Below are 21414 nucleotides of genomic sequence, written 5' to 3'. Positions count from 1 at the left end.
ATAATAAATAAATAATAAATAAATATCATCCAAGTGGTCATAACGTTGTGCCTGGATGTTGTAAATTTTCTGATAAGAGTGCATAAAGCATACTAGAATTGTGAGACACACACACACACACAAGTTTGTTTTGCTATGTTTGTGGGGCCATCTCATTGACATCATGCATTTTTCTAGCCCCTCCCCCTAAACCCAACCCTCAAAAATGATTGCCTTGTCCTATTCCTTACCCTAACCTCAACCATAACCAAATTCAAACCTAAACTATAAAACTAAGTTTTGACCCTGAAAAAGAGGTCTAAACTTGTGGGGCCCAGCAAAATGGCCCCACGTGGACGGGAGGGCCCCACAACTCTGTGAAATCTCAGAATGTTGGCCCCACTATGTAACAAAAACAAGACCACACAAACACACACAAAAGTGCTTTTCAAAATTGAATAGGCCAGCCAAAGTTATCTGGAAGCTTCATCGCCAATGAATAAATAAAGCTGCAATTAGTTAAGAAAACAGCGCCACCTGTTGGTGTCTTGCCCCTCTAAGCTCAGGCTATTATGAAGGGCTGTGGGGAAACACCTGAGCCTGAAAATTAAAGCATTGGCCAACGTCAAGGCAACGTGTGTGTGCGTGTGTGTGTGTGCGTGCTTGCATATTACTTGTATTTGGCCGACTCGTATAACCATGTGTGTTGCAGGGCCTCCATTTGTAAGGAGGCTTATTGAGCATATGTGTTGGTATTGTGAGTGTGTGTTTGTGTGTTCCTCCTGCGAGTCCTGGGGCACACCTGGCAGCGATGTGCACATTCTGGCAAGCAAGCAGCTGGCCTGCGGGCTGGTGAGGGTGTTGCGTGGGGATGGGGTTTGAGAGGGGTGCAGGGGTCTTCCACGGACCCCTTCCCACCAGACGTACACAGTGGGAGGCAGATGGACAGGCCAAAGCCACAGCCAGAGGGCCAAAAGGGCCCAGGGGGCCGAGGGGAGTGTTTGACTGAGCTGAAAGACAAACACCGGAAAAAGAAAAAAATAATATATGCCTGACCTTTTGACACCTTGTTTAAGCTGCATATACATGTATATATATTAGGGGTGTCAAAATTAGTGCATTCATTTTGAGTTAATTTAAAGCTTCTTTAATGCCACAAATTTTTTAATTCGCAATTAATGACCGTCCCTTACTTAGAAAGCCTGTACTGAGGGAATTCCAGTTGCAACGCAGCAGACACATCCACGTCAAAATTTTAATAATAAATGTAATATAATGCTTATATTTGTAGGGACTGGGGTTAAGTTGTATTTTACAATTTGCAGAATTTCACAAGTTGCTTCATGTTAAAGATTAGATAGCTGTTAATATGAAAAGAAAAATGCACAGAGCTGTCACCAATGTCTTACAAATGCAATTATGCCATCTAGTGGCAGAAAAATGACCTCAACACAAATCAATATCACACACTTTTTTTTACAGTACAGTACATATTTTTAATTTTAGCTCAATTTTATGAATTATTATGAAACTACTGTATCAATGACTAAATGATGCAGCCATATTTCTATTAGTTAACATTTTCCCCTCTTTTATGTTAACAAGAGTATGAAAACTTAGAAAAAATATTTTTTTGTAAATTTAGAACAGATATAAAGTTTGCGATTAATCGTCATTTAACTATTGAAGTCATGCTATTAATTACGATTAAAAAATGTAATCGCCTGACACCCCTAATATATTACAAGCATACCGTCCAATACTTTATATGCATTTTGCAGTCTGTATTTGTACATTTTTCCAATGGTATACTTTTAGCTCATTCACTGCCATTGGCAGCTATAGACGTCAAAAAGTCATTTGAACAATTTCTATTAGTTTCAATTTTTTTTCCCTCATTTGTTATCAAGAGTATGAAAACCTAGAAAAAATGTATTGTACATTTAGAACAGATACCAAATTTGTGACTAATCTTAAGTTAACTAGTGAAGTCATGTGATTAATCACAATAAAAAAAATATATATCGCCTGATGCCCCTAATTAAAAAAAAAGAAAAAGATTATTAAAAATTAGGGGCGTCAGACGATTACATTTTTTAATTAATCGCATGACTTCAATAGTTAACTCACGATTAATCATACATTTGATATCTGTTCTAAATGTACAATTGAAAAATGTCTAGCTTTTCATACTCTTGTTAAAAGTGGAAAACAAATGTGAAAAATAAATAGTTCAAATGAATTTTTGACATCTATAGCTGTCAAAGGCAGTGATTGAGTTAATGCAGGGATTAGGACACTGAGCCATTAAAGACACACTTGGGTGAGTTCACTGTGGAAGAACTTAAGAGCCCTGCAGACTTCAGCCCGATAACTAATAGAATGTGATGATGAGCCAGGCCCTTTCATTCATACAGTACATCGGTGACCATTTCATTTTTTTCTTTTTATTCCTTTTCATTTCTGTTTACGACCTGGCTGCTGTGACAAAAAAAAAGTTCGAAATATTACTGTACAAAAAGTCAAATTCACGGTGAACAAACTTAAGCAACTGCTAATCGTTTTAGTTTTGTTTGTGCGAGAGTACTCCGACATAATTTCAGTCGTCTACCGGCGAATACGTGCTGTGTGGTAGCAGTGTAGATGTTGGCCACCAGCTCCTGAAGTCCAAAGAGCCACAGATGCTCGACTGTTTGTGTGTTGACTCTGTGTAATTTGTTTGCACTAATTTGTTTTGCAGTACCAGGGGAGTTCCCTGGTTTAATTTAGCTCTATGTTTACCTCTTTTTGTGGCTCGCTGATCTGTTCAGCATCGAGACAGAGAGGGAGCGATAGCGTGGAGGGTGGGCCCTTCACAAAGCCAAATTAAAAAAAGGAGCCGTGCAGATTGTTTTAAGCTCTGGCAGCCCCTTCAGGCCCCAAGGCCTCGCTCGCAGCCCGCACCTGCTCCGTCCCCCAGGAGCTTGCTACCTGATCCGTGGCCCTGGCTTTCTCCTCGCGGGCTGCCCGCCCCAGCATCTCCTCCTTTTCCTTTTCTCTATCCTTTCCTTTCTTGCCTCGCTTTCACATCCTCTTCTGCCTGCTCCCACAACTCCTTATGTCGTCCTCCTCTGCAACTTCTTGCCACTGGTCCGGCCTCTTCTTGTCCCCACCACCTGCTACTTCTCACCCTTTCAAATCCTTTGGTTTTCATACAGCATTTTTCTTTTTTTCTTTCTCTCTCTCTTTCTCTCTCTTCTCATTTTTTAATGATAGTCAATTGTAACCCAGTAGACGTAATTATGACATATGCCCACCTATCCAAAGGTGTTGTAACAGCAAGGTCAATTTTATTTATTCATGCTGTATATTGAAGACATTTGATCAAAAAATGAATATGAGACAAAGTTTGGAATTCCAGCTTTTAGTCATGGTATTTACATGCATGCTCTATTGGGTAAAGGTCTTGGCCAGTCTTAGGCATTCCGTTTTTTTTGTCATGAGTTTAAATGTAAATAAAGTGTAATAAAAGCTGGAATTCTAAATTTTAGTCACCCTATTTTGGGGAAAAAATATTTTTTGCCGAAATTATCTCCTCATTTTGCAAACGGTTCCATTTTTTGTGTTTCCTGAAAAATCTGGAGGAAAAAAAAGACATAGGTGATTATTTGAAGAAGGTGTCAATATTCATCTCAAATGTCTTCTGTATACAACAAAAACAAAGGAATTTACCTTGCATGCACAACTACTTGAGGCCTATGCAAGGGAAGGCATTATAAAGTAATTTTTCTAATCTAACCCTTTAAAAAAAAAAAGACTTAAAATTGTCAACGCTTTTTATTGAAATAAGCCAGTCGACCCATTTTTACGACTACACAGCCACAGTGCGATCGATCAGTCTGCTCTACATACATCATGATACACTTTGTCACACGTACAATATTTACATGAAACCAGCAGAAACGATGTAGTTTGAGACATTGACTTTTTATGAAATCAGTCCAACTGAAGGAAGAGTTTCAATGGGACGAAGCACAATACAACATGACAAAAGTCGTTTGCCGTTTTTCTGTCTGTCCAACTCTTGAACTGGTTATCATCTCCAGAGGTTTGTCACCATGCACAAGTTTAGAGATTATCCTCACTTCAACTTCACTGAGGTTACAAGGTCAAGGCTGACTTAAACTTCATCCTACAACTGCATAAAACATAGATGAACTTTCAACTGACTCCTGAGGGGCAGTCAGTAGAATTGACATGCACCACTGCTAAATTATTCACTGTTGCAACCTGACAAGATTTTCGTTTTTGTTCCCTTCAACAGCTGAACGATCTATGGGAGTTAAATATGTAAGCAGTGTGATATACAAACAGCACAATGAGTTAAAATAAGACATTGGAACCATGTGATTTCCAAATCAATAGTGATAATATTGAGATATTATAATGATTCAAAATGACATTGGAATTTATTAATGAACAACTTTGCAAAAGTATATTAATGATTAAATCTTGCAATGTACTGAATGAAGTGACTGCAGGGTTTGCATCCAATCATTTTCTTTTTAAAGTTTACAAAGTGAAGGTGAAATTTTTTGAAAATAATATGTTATATGTAGTCTAAACATATTTTGATTATATTGCGTTTATGGAATATGAATGAAGCAGCAAAATCTACTAGTTTTTATCCATCTCAAGGGTGGGGTGGGGGGGGACATTTTGTCACTTACTGTCGACTGAAGATGACATCATAGTTGCTCAGGGCTCAGGCAACGACAATACACGACTCATCTGTTTTCTGAAGCCGAGCCGTGATTGGTTGTTACCTCAGAGACCGTAATGCCATTTTCAGTTGACAGCAAAATGGCCGCCCCACCCTGAGATCACGGACTTAACATATGATATGAATGGACTGCCAATGATGCTTACATGCCGCTGTGAGACGTGAAGCCACTGGCGGCCATCTTAACTCATTCACTGCCATTGACGGTCATAGACGTCAAAAATAAATTTGAACTATTTCTATTAGTTTAAAAAAAAATCCCACTTTTGTTAGCAAGAGTATGAAAACCTAGAATTTTTTTAAATTGTATTAGAACAGATATAAAATTTGTGATTAATCGTGAGTTAACTAGTGAAGTCATGCGATTAATTTCGATAAAAATTTGAATCGCCTGGCGCTCCTAATTTTTAATAATCTTTTCTGAAAAAAACTAAACAAAAAGATTATTTAAAAAAAAAAAGTGTGTGGGGGGGGGGGGGTTAAAAGAAAAGATTATTAAAAATTAGGGGCATCCGGCAATTAAAATTTGTAATCGTAATTAACCGCATGACTTCACTAGATAACTCACGATTAATCACAAATTTAATATCTGTTCTAAATGTACAAAACAATTTCTAGGTTTTCATACTCTTGTTAACAAAAGTGGAAAAAAATGTTAAACTAATAGAAATTGTTAAAAAAAAAAATTTTAAAAGTCTATAGCTGTAAATGGCAGTGAATGAGTTTAAGTTGCCATTCACCAAGGCCGCCTAACTTGAATACATTGATTTAAGAAAAACACTTTTAATTTTCTCTTATCAGGTATATCGCCGGGTGCTACTCAAAGATTTGTCTGCATCATGTTGTCAGAACCATCAGCAATCAAATGAATGTAAAGCCCATCAGGAAAAAAAAAAATGCTGCGAAAACCTCAACATTCAGACAATATTCTCTGAATGGTGGATGCAAACAGTGAAGTTGGCTCTTTGTGAGGCTCACACGACTCCTTACAGGGATCCCTAGTGTAAAACATGCACTGTTAAAAGTGTTTTCAGCGGGAAAAAATAACAGACATTGTAAGTAAAAGTGGCAATGTAAAATGGCTGCCCTCTGGCTTCAGCTGTCGGGTTCATAATTCCTGAGATGGATAAAAATAGGTGGATTTTGCTGCTTGACTCATATTCCACAAATACAATATTAATCAGAATGCTGTTTGGATTCGTTTTTTGGGTTAACTTTAACCCCTTTAATTTACATCACAAATATTTGAAATTTGCCTAATGCGAGAACCCCCTCACAGTTATTACAATATTTTCACATCAGCTTTTTGGTAACCTGATAGCATCCAATGAAGACTTTTCCCATCAACTGGTTGGTTGACGACATACACACATCCAGTAAGTTAACATTCACATCCACACAGAACAGGTTTTAGTAGCACAGTGCCCTCACTTAAAAGTGCTTTATATATTAAATGTATAGCTACCTGTTTTCAACTCAAATCCTATTTCCCAAGCTTTCATATACATAAAAATAAGGTGAAAAGAATTTTTCACGAGTGCAAAAAATAATTTCTCTTTTAAGAGTATAATAAATAAAAGACTAATAAAAATATATGTATTTGACACGTAAGATCTTTTATAAAGAAAAATAAAGTGGCACTGGTGAACTAAAGCGCTAACTTTCAATCATATGTTTGATTCAAGCACTAAGGCTGAACGATAGCTGCACTTAATAATATGCAAGTATGACAATTTTCAGAATGGTAACCACAATGCTGTTTTGCCTGCAAGTCTTCATTAATGGCTAGGTGATATTGCCACCTTGTGGTCATATTTATTAACTACAACCACCCTGTTCATACGCTATGACCAAAAGCTCCAATGCAACACATGACCAAATAAACAAACAAACAAAAGCAATGTAACAGGCACAGAGATGCTGAACAATTCATTTCCATTCAACCTGCCAGCAAAGAAGTTCAGTCCTGATTGACATTTGATGTAGACATGCATATACATGTGATATGTAGGCTTTCCAACTATAAAAGCCAAAAGAAATAGCATGATAAAATATCATCTCTAAATGAAAACATCTGAGGCATATCAGCTTTTTATTTTATCCGCATGATCAACGTCTATTTGTTTGAATGAGTTTAAGACAACTGGTAAAATGGTCGCTATACCTTCTCCAACCCGAGCTGTTTACTAATCTCACATACCTTCTGTATTACAAGACGACACAAATAAGGCAGAGACAAAATGCCACCATGTCAGTTGTGACATTTTGGGAAAGAACAAACCGGGCGGTAAAATGTAAAATTTGAGATTCCGTTTTTCTTACTGTGCATTTCAATACCCAGCGTGTCCAAAATGGAAGCTGTAACGTGTCAGGTATTCAAGGCAGAGTCAGAACAGTGATTCTGTTGCTCCGCTCTCCAGTCCGCCTCCATCTGTCAGCCATCAAACCTCCAAGTCGGGCATGGCTTCTTCCTTGAGCTGGGTTTCATTGTCCGAGCCCGTGCCCACATCCGAGTCAAATAGCGAGTGGTCCGAGTTGGGCGTATGCGTGTGTCCGGCCGAACGGCTGCTGGCGTCGCTGTCTTCCAGAGTGTCCGTCCTGGAGAAGAGCCCGAAGTCCAGCAGACCGGCGGGCGACGCCGTGCCGCCGCTGCTCTCGCTGTCTCCGTCGTAATAAAGGTCCTCCACTTCCACAAACCATTCGGGCCAGAACCTCCTTCGCATCCGCTCGCAGAACATGGCTAAATTGATCAGTTCCCCTATGAGAACAACATGAGTTCGATCAGACTGAGCTTAAGTACTTTTCAAACGCATGTCTCTCATTTTTTAACTATTATATTGCACAAACCTTTGATGAGTTGTTCTGGCCGCGTACCAGGAAGAGTCCACATGGCCTGAGCAAGATGTCCAAACACTGTGGCATCTAATGTGGATATCTTGGAGCCCATGAAGTATTTCTTATCTCCTGTAGTGCGCAGAAAGGACAATTCCATTTTAAACAGCAGGTCAAAAGCACGAGCTTTTGATTGGTTTAGAACAGTGGTGTCCAAACTCGGTCCTCGAGGGCCGGTAGTCCTGCAGGTTTTTGAGGTTTCCCTGCTCCAACGCACCTGTTCCAATCAACAAGGTCGTTATCATGCTTATGCAGAGCTTGCTGATGAGCTTCAGCTGTGTTGGAGGAGAGAAATATCCAAAACCTGCGGGACTACCGGCCCCCGAGGACCGAGTTTGGACACCACTGGAGGCTGAAAACTCGCCACAACACCCAGAGGGTTAATTGAGAAGGATTTCACATGTATACAATCCAATATTTATGCTGAGTGAAAACTTAAGACTCCACCTTTAACCTGAGGATATGGATGCTAGTATGTAACGAGCCGGCCCCCCGTTATTGAAAATTTTGAGGCATATACGCAAACTGTTAGAATTCCTACACCGCTTACCTGATTTGGATGTAAATACCCTCAAATTAAAGCTGAATGTTAACAAGTTAAAAAATATCTAGGGCTGAAATGGGCCACCAGAAACGGAATTTATTCATCATTTCAATCGCTAAACTTTAAAGAAAGCGACAGTGAGTATTATTTAGGGCCATACAGTGGTGAACTAAAACTTCATTTTAAAAAAACACCATTAATTTAAATAATATATGTTCTATCTTATCAAAGTTTTTTTTAAATATATATGTATAATTGTAAGTCTAATGGGGTATTTGCCACGGAGGAGGCGGGATTTTCCACTTCCTGGTTTTCACACATCATCGTTCCGTTTCCTGTTTGCGATGTGTGGGCCGCGTCCCAGTTCTTGTCCTTCCGCGCGGTTGGGGGGCGCAGCGGTGGGGTTGCGAGTGTTGGAACGGAAACTAGGCTGATGTGTGAAACCCGGTAGTCAGAAGTCCGTGGCATCTACCCCATAATCGCTAATTATGGTCGCAGGGCACTGCACCTTACAGGAGGCTGACATGTTTCGCTGACATTTTTCTGCTACAGATAAGGAACTTCATGAACGTAGTTAGCCAATGGGTACTTTCCACAGCTAAGTCCTGCAGGTGGTCGTCGCCGAGTCCAGTGATTCGGGCTCCCACCCCTTCTCACCCTCTGCTGTGCTTTCGCTAGCTTCTCCCACTAGCCGCTCTTGTTAGCAGCTCCAGCCAGTTCTTGCTAACCACTCTTGCTTGCCGCTCCCGCTAGCTCATGCTCGCCAGGTTGATTGCTCACTCGCTCATTCCAAATAATAATTGGTGGTAGCTTTGCTGTGTGGCCTGTCGGAGTGACCGTATGTAAAATTGTTTAATTCTATTAGTTCACCACTAAATGGCACTAGACCCTACTCACTGTCGCTATAATAACTGCATTGAAAAACTGAATCTGAATTGTACATTCTCAATGCCAATTGCCGAATTAAAAATTATGAAATGTATTTAATTTTCTATGAAACTGTATTTGGTTGCCACTGAAAATATAATGCTACATATTTTCACTTACAGTTCAAACGGCCCTTTCTAACTACGAAAATACCAAAATAAAAACTGCACCCTTGTGCACAGTTAGACTTGGTTGATTTTCAACGGGCATGAAAATATAGAATGTTAAATGTTCAAAATCATCTGTTTAATTCTTAATTGGTGTAAATTAAATACAAACTAAACACGTATTTGCTTACTCAATTATGCATACTATGATTTAAGTATAGTGTGTGAGTAGTTTTGCAACTTCTGCAGACTGCAGCTACTGTATGTGTCCAAATCAAATATCAGCTTATGTCTGGCAGGCATACAAAAGAGCACTCTACCTGCATTATGTACTAGTTCTACATCCATACAAGATGACCATGTAAATGTAATCAACCATAATTGCATTTGACCACAAAGGGAAATTGTCCCTCCTACCCAGCAGTGTGGCCAGCGTCCTCATGTCCTTCTCCATCAAGGCGTACACTTCCTCCTTGGTGAAGCGCCCGATGCCGTGGCCGTACATCTCCCTGCGTACCATGCTGCCGTTCAGCCGACTCAGCAGCCATTTTAGTGTGTCGCTGAGAGGGCCACTCATTGCCAGGAGCTTCTGGGTTTCCTCCAAGTTGTCCACCCACTGACAGTAGGCGATCGTCCTGGAAGAAATGTGCAATGTAAGACTTTTCTTTTTTTTATCTGCTTACGGTGTTGCCCAAGTCAAATCATTTCTCAAATGAGTGTTCACATTGAAAAGCATCATTCTCACTGGAACAAGTAATAATGACAAGCCAATGCATAGCTGTAGTTGACCTCACTGGCGCCCTCTGGTGGAGATGCATCCAAACACTGACACAACCACAACACATTATTTCTGAGCTCATTCTCTCGTTTGACACAATCATTTAATGTGCTATGACCCTTTTGCACATCAGTGCTAAATAATAACAATTTGTAGCTTTACATTCAATCTCATCAATCCAAGAAAAGGGAAGCACTCTTCACAATTAGATACTGACAGAGATCACGACTGACAGCAGTAATGGAAAATCCTGTTTTCAAGTGAGTATTTTCACCGGGCCCCAAAATCCCTGACAGCGCTTTTGCGTGCAGACACTGACAAGATTAAGTCCCTATAAACTTACACACATATACTTCCTCTCACAGTCTTTAGATAAACAGATTACAGACTGACCTTTTACTTCAGTCCAACTGTGAGGCTAGACATGTAGCTTGTAACATGGCATCATTCTATTGGTAGTCAGGATAGTCATAATGAGACTGCAAAGAAGAGCCTGGTCTTGATGGAAATGAGATAAAAGCATCTGGCCTGTTTGGCCGCACACTACTTCCTGTTTATTATCTTCAGTCCGCAGCGTATATGCTGTTCTTTCTTTGCTGATTCGAAAAGGCCAATGAGCGCAAGTCAGATGACCAAAATATTAAAAAGGGATTTAGCTGAAGAGGCAGTGGATGTTGTTTTTCCACTCCGTTATGTAATCCATTAGACCGCTACACCTTCATAGATAGGAAGTAATGGACTCATCCTATTCCATTTTGCCATTGCATATAAACCTGCTCTAAAACCAACCAAACAAACGGACATAAAGACAGTGATAGAGGCATACAGTAAATACAGTTAATGCTTCGCTATGTTCAAGAGCTCACCAATTGCTCCTGGTCATTAAATATCTTGTTATTGTAGTGTATTCAATTGAGTATAAGGATTTGCAAGTCTGCATTCTGTTTTCTTTTTACAAAACATCCACAGTACATTGGAGCTGAGTTTTGTAAAGAGGTGAATTTAACCATTGAAAGGGATACTTGACTCACTGAGCCATTTTCAGCAGTAAAAAGTAAAAATAATAATAATAATAATTCAGAATTAATTTGATAACTTCATTATTTTTCTTGTAAAATGAATATGCTCAAAAAATAATTTTTGCCACACCAATCATGGCTCACCTGTTTTCTGGGTTTGGTCAGCAAACTGAGCCATGATTGGTTGTTACCAACTTCCTCAGCACAGGTTATGTCATCCTCAGTTGACAGCAAGTGGCAAAATTAGTATTTTAAAGGTAAGGTATTCATTGTTCACGAACAGCCTTCTTACTACTGAAAATGGCTAAATGAGTCAAGTATCCCTTTAAAATCTCAAGTAGTTTTCACATGTTAGCAGATGAAATTGGGAAAAGATCCTATTAAGCTCCCAATTCATCTCCCGAGGTCTGCCAAAGTTTGCTTGTTTTATTGTTGCTACTTGTGTTTTTTTGTGAGGTCAAAATAATGAAATGGAAAATTTGATTTAAAATATCATGTCACAAGATTATTTGTTGTGGACGACGGCGTATTAGGGCCACGTAAAAATACATCTTTTTTAGAGGGCGATGCAATATCCCGAGAAAAAAAAACTTGCAAATTTGCGAGTTAATAAAGTGGCAGATTTGCGAGAGAGAAAAACTCAGAAACTTACGAGAAATACACGTAGCGTAGCCATAGTCTAATCATGTGAGGATTTGTTAATGGGACACTGTTTATAAAATGAAAAGGCAGGATGGAGACGGATTCATTCTTAAATTTAAACTTTACTTGTCATTCACCGCAGCTAGAGCGACAACACTTCCTGATCCCCTATCAGCTGACTAACACTATCCAATCAGATGCTAGCATACTTTAGGTAAATGCTAGTGAATGTCGGAGAGCAGCAGTTTCGACACATCAACTTAGATACTTGTACAAAAAAAATACCAAAATGTATTTTGGTATGTAAATAATAATTCTGGAAACGTAAATGTACAAGTTAACTCATTCACTGCCATTGACGGGTATAGTTGTCAAAAATTAATTTGAACTATTTCTATTAGTTTAACATTTTTTTCCCATTTTTCTTAACAAGAGTATGAAAACCTAGAAAAAAATGATTGTACATTTAGAACAGATATAAAATTTGTGATTAATCGTGAGTTAACTATTGAATTCATGCAATTAATGACAATTAAAAAATGTAATCGCCTGACGAGATTTAAAAAAAGAGAAGATTATTAAAAAAATGAGGGGCGGCAGGCGATTAAAATTTTTAATCGTAATTGAATCGCATGACTTCACTAGTTAACTCACGATTTAACACAAATTTCATATCTGCTCTAAATATTACAATTAAAAAAATCTAGGTTTTCATACTCTTGTTAACAAAAGTGGAAAATAATTTAAACTAATAGAAATATTTCAAATTATTTTTTGACGTCTATAGTCGTCAATGGCAGTGTGGCCTGCGACAAGAAAAGTTTAACGATATTTTATCACGGATATTATATTTCCAATGTGCATTTTGCCACATAAAGAAAATAAAAACATTTTGATGGTTCAACAATCAACACAGTGTTTGTTTGTTTTTCTTTCATTTAACAAAATACATACTTCTACATATTGTACAACAAGTCACACCATATATGTGCTGCGTGCATTATGAGGAAATTGGCTTTGGGAGGACAAGCTCGTGATCTTTTCAAAGTTTTCCTATTTGATTTTATTGCCATCACACGTAAAACAGTCTAAAGTGGAAATTTGCGGTGGTAGTTATAACTGCCATGCACGCGTAGACTGTTTATTTATCAATGACGTACGTGGTGTCATCGGTAGTAAATATTACATGAAATGAAGACATCGAGTGATCAAATCATTACATTATTACATACACGACATCTCAAAACTTCGCTTATGCAATAGGTAAGCAAGAGTTAACCTACCGTTGCTATGCACGTTGCTGTACGTACGTTTGTCTTCTATTCAATTTTGTGCTGGAGGGTCACATTATGGTATATTTAAACTTCTATTGTGTCTGTTTGTTTATGAATTGTGACTATTAATATAAATCATTTGTGAATGACATTAGAGGCGAGGAACTCCGGGTTATTTTAGGAGAGAGGTTTTAGCTACAAGTCGGCTAAAAACATACACTAGTTTACGATACGCATTGAGTACTAATGACTCATTTTCATAAACTTTTGACTACGACTTAAATTTTTGTGCTGCTGGGAAAATACTTTAATTAAAGAGGTTATTTTTGGAGAAACCTCCAAATTTACATTTTTGTCCATGCGACATACGAGTGATTTTGTGAAAACAATAATCACATTAAATATATTTATTTATATAGCGTGTGGATAAGATCTGTTTGTTTACATATCATTGTTTCATGAAACATTAGCAGTTGAAGTGATAACGCCACATATATGTTTACAAATTTGTTTGAATTATTGTTGTAATCTGACTAACTGACTTGTTTGCGCCACACTTGTTTGGTAGAATGTTGTGATGTCGTAGTGAACGCGTAAAAGACTGCAATTCAAACATCTCTAGCTTCTGCTGTGATTCTCCGGAAACTATGGTTCACTTATTTTGCCAATGTCAACATGAGATTTGTTTCTGGTCTAGGCTGTGTTCTTTTTTTAGAACTTCTTTTGACAAAGATTTTGTTTTATTTTGGAAGAATGTTATTTTTGGTTTTGTTGAAAAAAAAATGGAAAAAGCAAAGCAAAGGTGTTTTGGGTTAATTTATTTATTATTTTGGCAAAATTTTACATGCATAAGTGTGAATTTATGGGAATTAAGCCTTATTTTTTGGCTTTCATGAACAAACTCAGGCTTTATTTTCTGTCAATTAGATATTATAAGAAAGAAAAAAGCAATGAAGACTGTTTCTGCTTGTGTTGAATGCAACATAATTATTTAATTTTATTTGACATATGTTTTCAGTTACCCCCTAGCGTTTCTTATTGTTTGAATGGAACTTGATCGACGTACCTGATCCTGATTGTAAATTGAAATTATTTAAATAACGTTTTTTTGGTCAAACATCTCTAATTGAAGTACAGTACATAAAAAAAACGGCCTTTTATTTATTTATTTATTTTATTTATTCATGATTCATTTGTCTTTTTGACAAATTGCAATTAGATTATTTTTCAAAATCTTTCAGCTGCACTTCCGAGCCTGAAACTCGCTATACGCAAACAACAGCATGCCACCACACTGCCCTTCCCTTCCCTGACTGAATAATTCATCCGGAAGGTGAGCATGCAAGTCGAAACGTGGCACAGCGCGGACAGAGGAAGCAAGGAAACATAAGATGAGGGGGAGGCCTACAGCAATGTGGGTTACATCACTGACCTCCATGGATGGAAAGTTACGCTTTCAACATTACCGTCTGTACACAACATACAGGAGGTGATGTAAGACGTCACGGGCAAAATACAAAGTAAGGTACTGTATGTGTGTGTGTTTGTGTCAATGGAGCCAGTAAGTAATGGAAAAACACTCAAGGCGGAAAGTGAGTTCTGATGAGTGGTGTCTTTCTCACACAGACAAGCTAGAGTGACTCACCACTGGAATGCTACTCTACATCCTGATTGTGGTTCCCTACATCTATTCTTCTCTTGTACATGTGTACATGCGATGACATCACCAAATAAAAGTCATCTCCACAGCTGCAAAACGACAGGAGAACCGTACCAATATAGATGCTCTTCCACCATTTTGGTGACTGCTCGAGACACGGCTCTCTCTTCCGGCGTGAGGTTGTGGTTGAGGTTGACTCCCAGTTTCTCTTCCAGGAAGTCCACGATGAACTCTGACCCTGAGACCTGCTCATAGTTGTACTCCAGCCAAGGCATCTTCCCCTGCGGCGACAGCTTCCCATCAAAATAGTTCTAGGGAGAAACACAGCATCATGTAAAGAGGCCGTCGTCCATCCCAGCTGACTTTGGCAGAGAGCAAGGGTCAAAATTGCCATTTTAGGCCAAATAAATAACAAAATATCTGTTTGGAGTCACAAAACATTTGTGATGAAAGAAACAGTGTGTTAGTGTCAGATAATTACAGCTGCACCATCTACAGCATCAAATACGTAGAGATTAATTTTCTTCTACTTTTCGTCTTCTGTTTTTTATTCTTTTTTTCCCCATACTTTGTTCTCCATATATTTTAAGATTTACTGCCTTTCTGCCTCTATTCCTTCTTTTTTATGGCTATGGTTATGGCTATTTATTTATTTTAAAAAAATGTCCTGCCTTTTTTTGCTGTCAATTTTTGACAGTTTAGGCAATTTTGTGGACATTTTATGGTAATTTTCAAGACTTTTTCTTTTTTGTTGTTGTTTTTTTGACATTTTATAGTTCTTTTCTGCCTTTTTATCAAATTCTCTGACATTTTCGGCAATTTCATGGACATTTTATAGTAATTTTCTGCTTTTCCTCTTCTTTTTTGGACAGTTTTAGGTCATTAAAAAAAATTACATCTATCTTTTGTCTCTTAAAATTAGGACTTTTTGGTAAATTTAATTATTCTTTTTTATGTAAATCATTAATTCATTTAAAGAATGTTTTATCTAAACAATAAAAAATATGTAAAAAAAATAAAAAATAAAAAAAATCTACATGTTTTTATTTTTATTTTTTTTAAGAGATCCACAGGGAGCCACAGGAGAAGGACTAAAGAGCCACATATAGCAAACGTAAGCGTTTACCTGATAGGGCAGGTCCACCATTCTCAAATAAGTCTCGATTTTGAGGCAGAAAGGTGAGAGGCTGGGAACACCATTCTTTGGTCTGGAGAACTGATGGAGGATGATGGCGTCTTTAGAGTCCAATTCCTGCTCCTTCCTGCACACACAGTGACAATTCTGTTTTTAAATGCAGCTTGTGTCTCTTTGTCACTACGTAATACAGTCAGTCACCGAGTAAAATCAAACCAAATCTGTTTAATCTGTAAGATGATCAATAACTGACGGACTGAGTCATTTTCAAGAATGGCTGGACATTTCCCATTCCTCTCTTGTGATGTGGTCATATACTGGACAAATCATGAACTCACTTTTGTGTGTGGGAATTGAACGCACTCTGACTGCACTTAAGTCAGGGCTCACTAAATTGCAATACAATTTATGTCACAATAATATTTCCGGTAACCGCAGTTGTAGAAAACTACACTACATTCCGATGAGAGGGAGTCTCTTTCTCCTGTAGTGAAATAAAGAACCCACAATATTAGAAAATGTGACGCAACGTAGTCCTAAGACAGAGCACAATCAGTATCACATTGTCAGTCAAAAGTTAACTGGCAAAAGTTGGTTTTCAAAGAGACTCACAAAGTGCTTCAAATAGTAAAAATATAAGTCATACATATCGCTGACGCCAAGTGAAATCTTTGCATCTTTTCTTCAGAAGAATCACTTTTCACAAAACCATATTAATGGGATGCTTGTTGAGTCAATAATATTGCATAGAAATGAATGGAAATGCCATTAAGACCGGTACATTGCACTATTTTTAAAACATATTTTTTTATACTTTGTTTTAAAAAGAAAAGTGTACTCAATCACATTAAACTTTATAAAAACATATAGTAATAGCAAAATGAAATAGAATATAAAAAAGAAAAGGTTTGTGCGTTATAGGGGGAAGTACAGTAAAAAAAACACACACACAAAGAAAATAATTACTCCCACTACTACTAGTCTAAACACAGCATTGGGATTAATGTTGCATTTGTGGAATTTAAACAAACTAACCAGGAAAATCCACCAGTTACTCTCCATCTCAGGGGGCGGCCATTTTGCCACCTGCTCGCAGCTGAAAATTATATTACAGCACCTAAGGGCTCAGGTAATGACCAATCACGGCACAACTGTCTTCTGGGTTTGGTCACGTGACGCTCACAAGCTGAGCAACAACATAAGACAAAGATAATGACATTCAAATAAACATTTTAAAAATCAGCAAAATAAATAAATAAAAAGCTAATTTTGTTCTTTTTTTTAATTCTGTTTTTAAAACAGTTGTTGTAAAACAGTCAAAAGGTTTACCTATAATTCAAATCAATATTGTAAGCATTAATGACTAAGAAGAAGCTACTTTATTCATTTTACATTCTTTAATTAACTGGCTGATTAATCGGTATTAAAAATTTTATCCCGCCAAATATTGGAATTCCCCCCTTCCCCCAAAAAAAAAAAATCCATATCGTTTTTCTTACATTGGGAATAATTTGTGCCTTTGCGTAGTCTTATCTCATCTGTGGATATGTGTTTCCACAAGTTTTGTGTGTGGATATTCGTTATTTGAAGGAAAAACACTCACACACAAGTTGATGCTAACATCCGGTTAGCATTTGAATGGGATCCCCCCCGCCCCCCTCTCCTCTTCGCTTTTAGCATTAGCGTTAGGCTAGCGATGTTTTGAAAAACTAAGCATGTTTTATATTTAAATATACAGTGGATGTAATTCTTAACATTGTGTGTTTAGTTTTACAGTTAACTCCAACTGTGGTGTCATTAAAGAGCTTAAAGGATGCTTAGGGACAACAGAATAACCAGAATAACATACGCTACACACTTGCTAGTTGCTATCGGTACACAAGCAAAATGGTGCATTCAGGGTACTTTCACAGCGTCGGTTTTCTTCTTTAACATTTTAAGGGGAAAATATTTGACCGATTGTTTTGGCCGCTTATGATTGGCGGTCGAGTCATCGGTTGAGCCCTAATAGATAAAATAGTTTTTCTCTCAAATAATATATATAAGTTGAACTGTTGTATTAGTTTTTTGTATTTGTATTTGTAGGGTAATGATAACTTCATGTGCCCCATTAAAACGAAGGTCTGCAGACGGGTCTGCTCACAGTCAATGCAAAATTATAATTATTTTAAATCGGCCAAATGATGTCTTCTATTTAAAAAAACACGAAAATCATGTCTCTCTGATCTTAATGTACTGTACTCATCGTAATTCCTCAAGTGGAAATTAAATTTACTAGCAAAAAAAAACAAAAAAACAGAGGGCCTCAAAATCCAACTTTGCTTCAGACCCCATGGAGGCTTGGCGTACTCTGATACTATTTGGTTGGATGATTGGTGGCAAGAACATGAACATAAATTCACTTCTCAGTATGTGGGCTGCTTTTGTGTCTCTGTCCAATGCCCTGTGGTGCTGAAACTGTTCTTCCACCACTCACACAAACAACAAATGTTGTAGCATTCATGTTCACCAGTCTATGATGTCTCATCATCCATGCCCCCACATAGGCCAAAAACAACAACAACAACAACAACTGCATTCCACCAACATGACATCACATGTCCCAAACAGATGATGCTGGTAGGCTGGGTTCAGCCTCAGTGGGCTGCACGTGATTCTGCGGCAGTGCTTGTGCACGGAATGCAAGGTTACTCCAAATATTATGGTGGAACTGGGCCCGGAGACACTGTTTACACAGGATGCATTTACTCCTCTGTACCAACCTGGCCCAAAAATAATCCCGCCATTGCCAGCCTTGCACTCGTCACACCAACCATAGTCCATTAATCTGGTATGCTAAGTAAGGACTGCTCATTACACATCTAGAGGGATATAAATTACTGTAGCACTGTGTGAGCAGCAGCAGGGGTTCTTTAGAGGTCGGGCCTGAGAGTGCCTCGTTTTAGTAACGCTCAGGTGCCGACGGGGCGGGCACGAGAGCAGACGCGTGACTTAGATATGATTTAAATATGTATTTCCCCCACTCACTCGTTGAGTCGTGCCCTTGGAAAGCGGAAGCAGACAGTAAAGCCCCAGAACAAGACAGAAAGCAAAGCTTGTGTAACGGGAAACAGCAAAAAGCCCGTGTTGGTCACACCGTGTACACTACACTCTCACCAGAGGGGGAGTGGGGGGAGAAGCCTACCTGATGGCAAGCAGCTCGTGCAGCAAGTAGGCTGCTGCGGCCAGGAGGGCCCCCCCGGTGATGTAGAGGGTTTTCTTCCACCAGGAGTCCGAGCCCAGAGCCGTCATGATGCCACCGTAGTCCTGCAAAGGGAAGGCGATGATATATCCATACAGCGACTGCGGCTGCTCGGACACACACAGCCCGAGGGGAAGGCTGTGATTCCGCCCGAGATCCACCACGCACGGCCGGGAAGAGGCGAAGCCAGCAGCCCAGTACATCCTCCCTCCCTCCGTCGGTCACAACCAGCCCTCTTCCACGGCGCCGTGCTCCCTGCTAGCGCTCCGGTCTACGGCATGATGGCGAGGGGGGCCGGCTCATATAGTTCCGTAAAACTATACGGAGTAAACACTTCGATTTCCCCTCCCAGGATGGTGATGCTCAGCACCCCCCCGAGTTCACTTTCCTTTGAAGCGTCTGCTATTGTCACTATAAGGAGAGGTACAGCAGCTTCACTTCCGGATCTTGTTTTTCAAAATAAATCCATATCGTCCCAAGTACTAATGCTGACCTCTTGAGAGAGAGAGAGAGAAAAAAAAGTCTTACCTTGGTTGTCTTTGATTTTGCTTTACTGACTTGACTAGAGCAGTGTCTCCCACGAACAAAGAGTTATGGTTTGTCACTATCGACTCTTATTAAGCTTTCCTCAGTCGACACTTAACAAATTTTAAATGAATTTATCATACTCATTATAATCTCATGACTTGCTCAAAAGCACCCTCAACCAGTAGCCAGGAAAGAAGCCAGTTGCCGTTTTACATTTTGCATGCGCCAGGACTTTAACCATAACCCTCTGGTGAGCCTATTTTGAAAAACAAAGGCACGGATGGGCAACTTAAAAGATGGAGAGGGCCACCATTTTTCATCAGCACTACTGGGGGGTGCACATAGGACCACACACTAAGCAGAAGTATGAAAAAAATGTCATTTTAAATATGGACAAAATGCCTGCATGTCTATTTGTTTTATTGAACCATTGTGCATCACAGTATCTTAACATATTTCATGCTCAATGCAAGTATAAAAGACCAAGTCAAACAAAGGGTTTGAACAATCAAAAAAATAACATACTTTAATGTGGGTTTTTTTTTAGTGCAAAAGGGCCCTCGTGCACAAAATGAGTATCGAAGGATAGCACAAAACTGCTCGACGTGCATTGGATTTTTTTTTATTGGGGGGAAGGACCAAAAATATTATGTAAAAATAATTCTGCTTAACATCCATTATTGTCTACATTTTCACATTTTGCTGTTTGCACCCCACAAAAAAACCCAAAACAAAATATTTTTTGAAAAAATATTGAGGGCCGGGAAAAATATCAGTGAATAAGTGAAGTCCACTGTAGTAGAGGAAACATGTTTATAATTCCACCCAAATTGTCCATGGGGCCACTCATTGAAGTTTCCCATCCCTATTAAGCTGTAGAAAGCACAGTTATGGGCTTTTAATAAACTAGGAAGGGAAAAGTCAACGACAAAATAATACTCAAGTAAATTACCCAAGTACAATAACGTAGTACTTATACATTACTTATATGTAACATTATGAGCACTAATACAAACAAGTCCCTACTCAGTATTGCGTGAATCTTGAGTATGAATGGTTTCCAGCTCTCGCACCTCTAAACGGGATAAGTGCTGTGCACAAAAGAGATTTGAGGATAGACAGCACACATTTGACGCTGTAGCCTACAACCGGTACTTTTATTTTGGCAACACTATGGCTGAGATCCGGTCCCTGTGTAACAACTAGTGCCAACTTAACAGTCGCTCCATTGTCTGGTGGCGTGAAGAGCCACCCCGCCCTAACCAGTCCCTTCATCCCAGTGAGACCAGTCGGTGGACCACCATATCAACTCACGGATGATTAGGCCTAATGGTGTTTTATGGGATGTTAATGGTGGTATAAAGTGGTAGGTCGTCCCACACGTGCTAACTAACTTAAGTAAACTTGTACTAACTAAATTTATAGAGAAAGCGTCCACAAATATGTTGCTTTTGATTGTAACTGGTATGGTTTTTAGTTTATGGTGCTTTAAATGTGTACATTACATGTGCTTATATTGTCTTAAATAACTTTTATTTACTTATTATTAGACAAAGGACATGTTTGACTTGAACATCGCTTAAGCCAACCGTGCCTTCAATATATGTAATCACGCATACATCAACAGTTAAACTTCTGCTTGGCCCGGTCGACATATTTCAAGCATAAAAACTCAAACCAAGAGAAAAAAGTGGACTCACTCTGGAGCAGCCTCTGAAGTACAGGAGGTAATTCATGTTGAAGCCGCCGACCATCGCGTGCAGTTGGACAGTGTTGGCCGGGCATACCTACAGATGGCTGCGAATAACTTTTTCAAAGAAGATTTCGTTAAGATCCTTCCAACATCGGAGTCGGTCAACAGGTGGCGACGTGTCCATGTCATTAAACAAGATCTCCTGGCTTTTAAGAGAGCTGCGGGGTGATCAG

General features: G+C 38.9%; 1 protein-coding gene across 2 annotated transcripts; it reads right to left on the bottom strand.

Moving 5' to 3' along the window:
• Window positions 1-3776: 3776 nt before the first annotated feature.
• faxcb (failed axon connections homolog, metaxin like GST domain containing b) lies at window positions 3777-21350 on the bottom strand. 2 transcript variants are annotated; one of them, XM_077576686.1, is made up of 7 exons: window positions 21189-21350; window positions 18904-19025; window positions 15711-15846; window positions 14699-14895; window positions 9629-9846; window positions 7589-7705; window positions 3777-7499 (listed from the first exon to the last, which is right to left on the bottom strand). In XM_077576686.1, exons 1-7 carry the CDS (start codon window positions 21240-21242, stop codon window positions 7183-7185), a joined length of 1161 nt encoding a protein of 386 aa, XP_077432812.1. In that variant the 5' UTR covers window positions 21243-21350; the 3' UTR covers window positions 3777-7182. The 2 variants fall into 2 exon arrangements, with proteins under 2 accessions (XP_077432812.1, XP_077432811.1); XM_077576685.1 differs by lacking the exon at window positions 21189-21350 and having other exon boundaries at window positions 18904-19420.
• Window positions 21351-21414: the final 64 nt, after the last annotated feature.

Source organism: Vanacampus margaritifer, chromosome 9 (genome assembly GCF_051991255.1).
Source record: "Vanacampus margaritifer isolate UIUO_Vmar chromosome 9, RoL_Vmar_1.0, whole genome shotgun sequence".
NCBI lineage: Eukaryota > Metazoa > Chordata > Actinopteri > Syngnathiformes > Syngnathidae > Vanacampus > Vanacampus margaritifer.
Note: the sequence above shows the minus strand (reverse complement) of the source record. Positions and strands in the feature narration are given on the sequence as shown.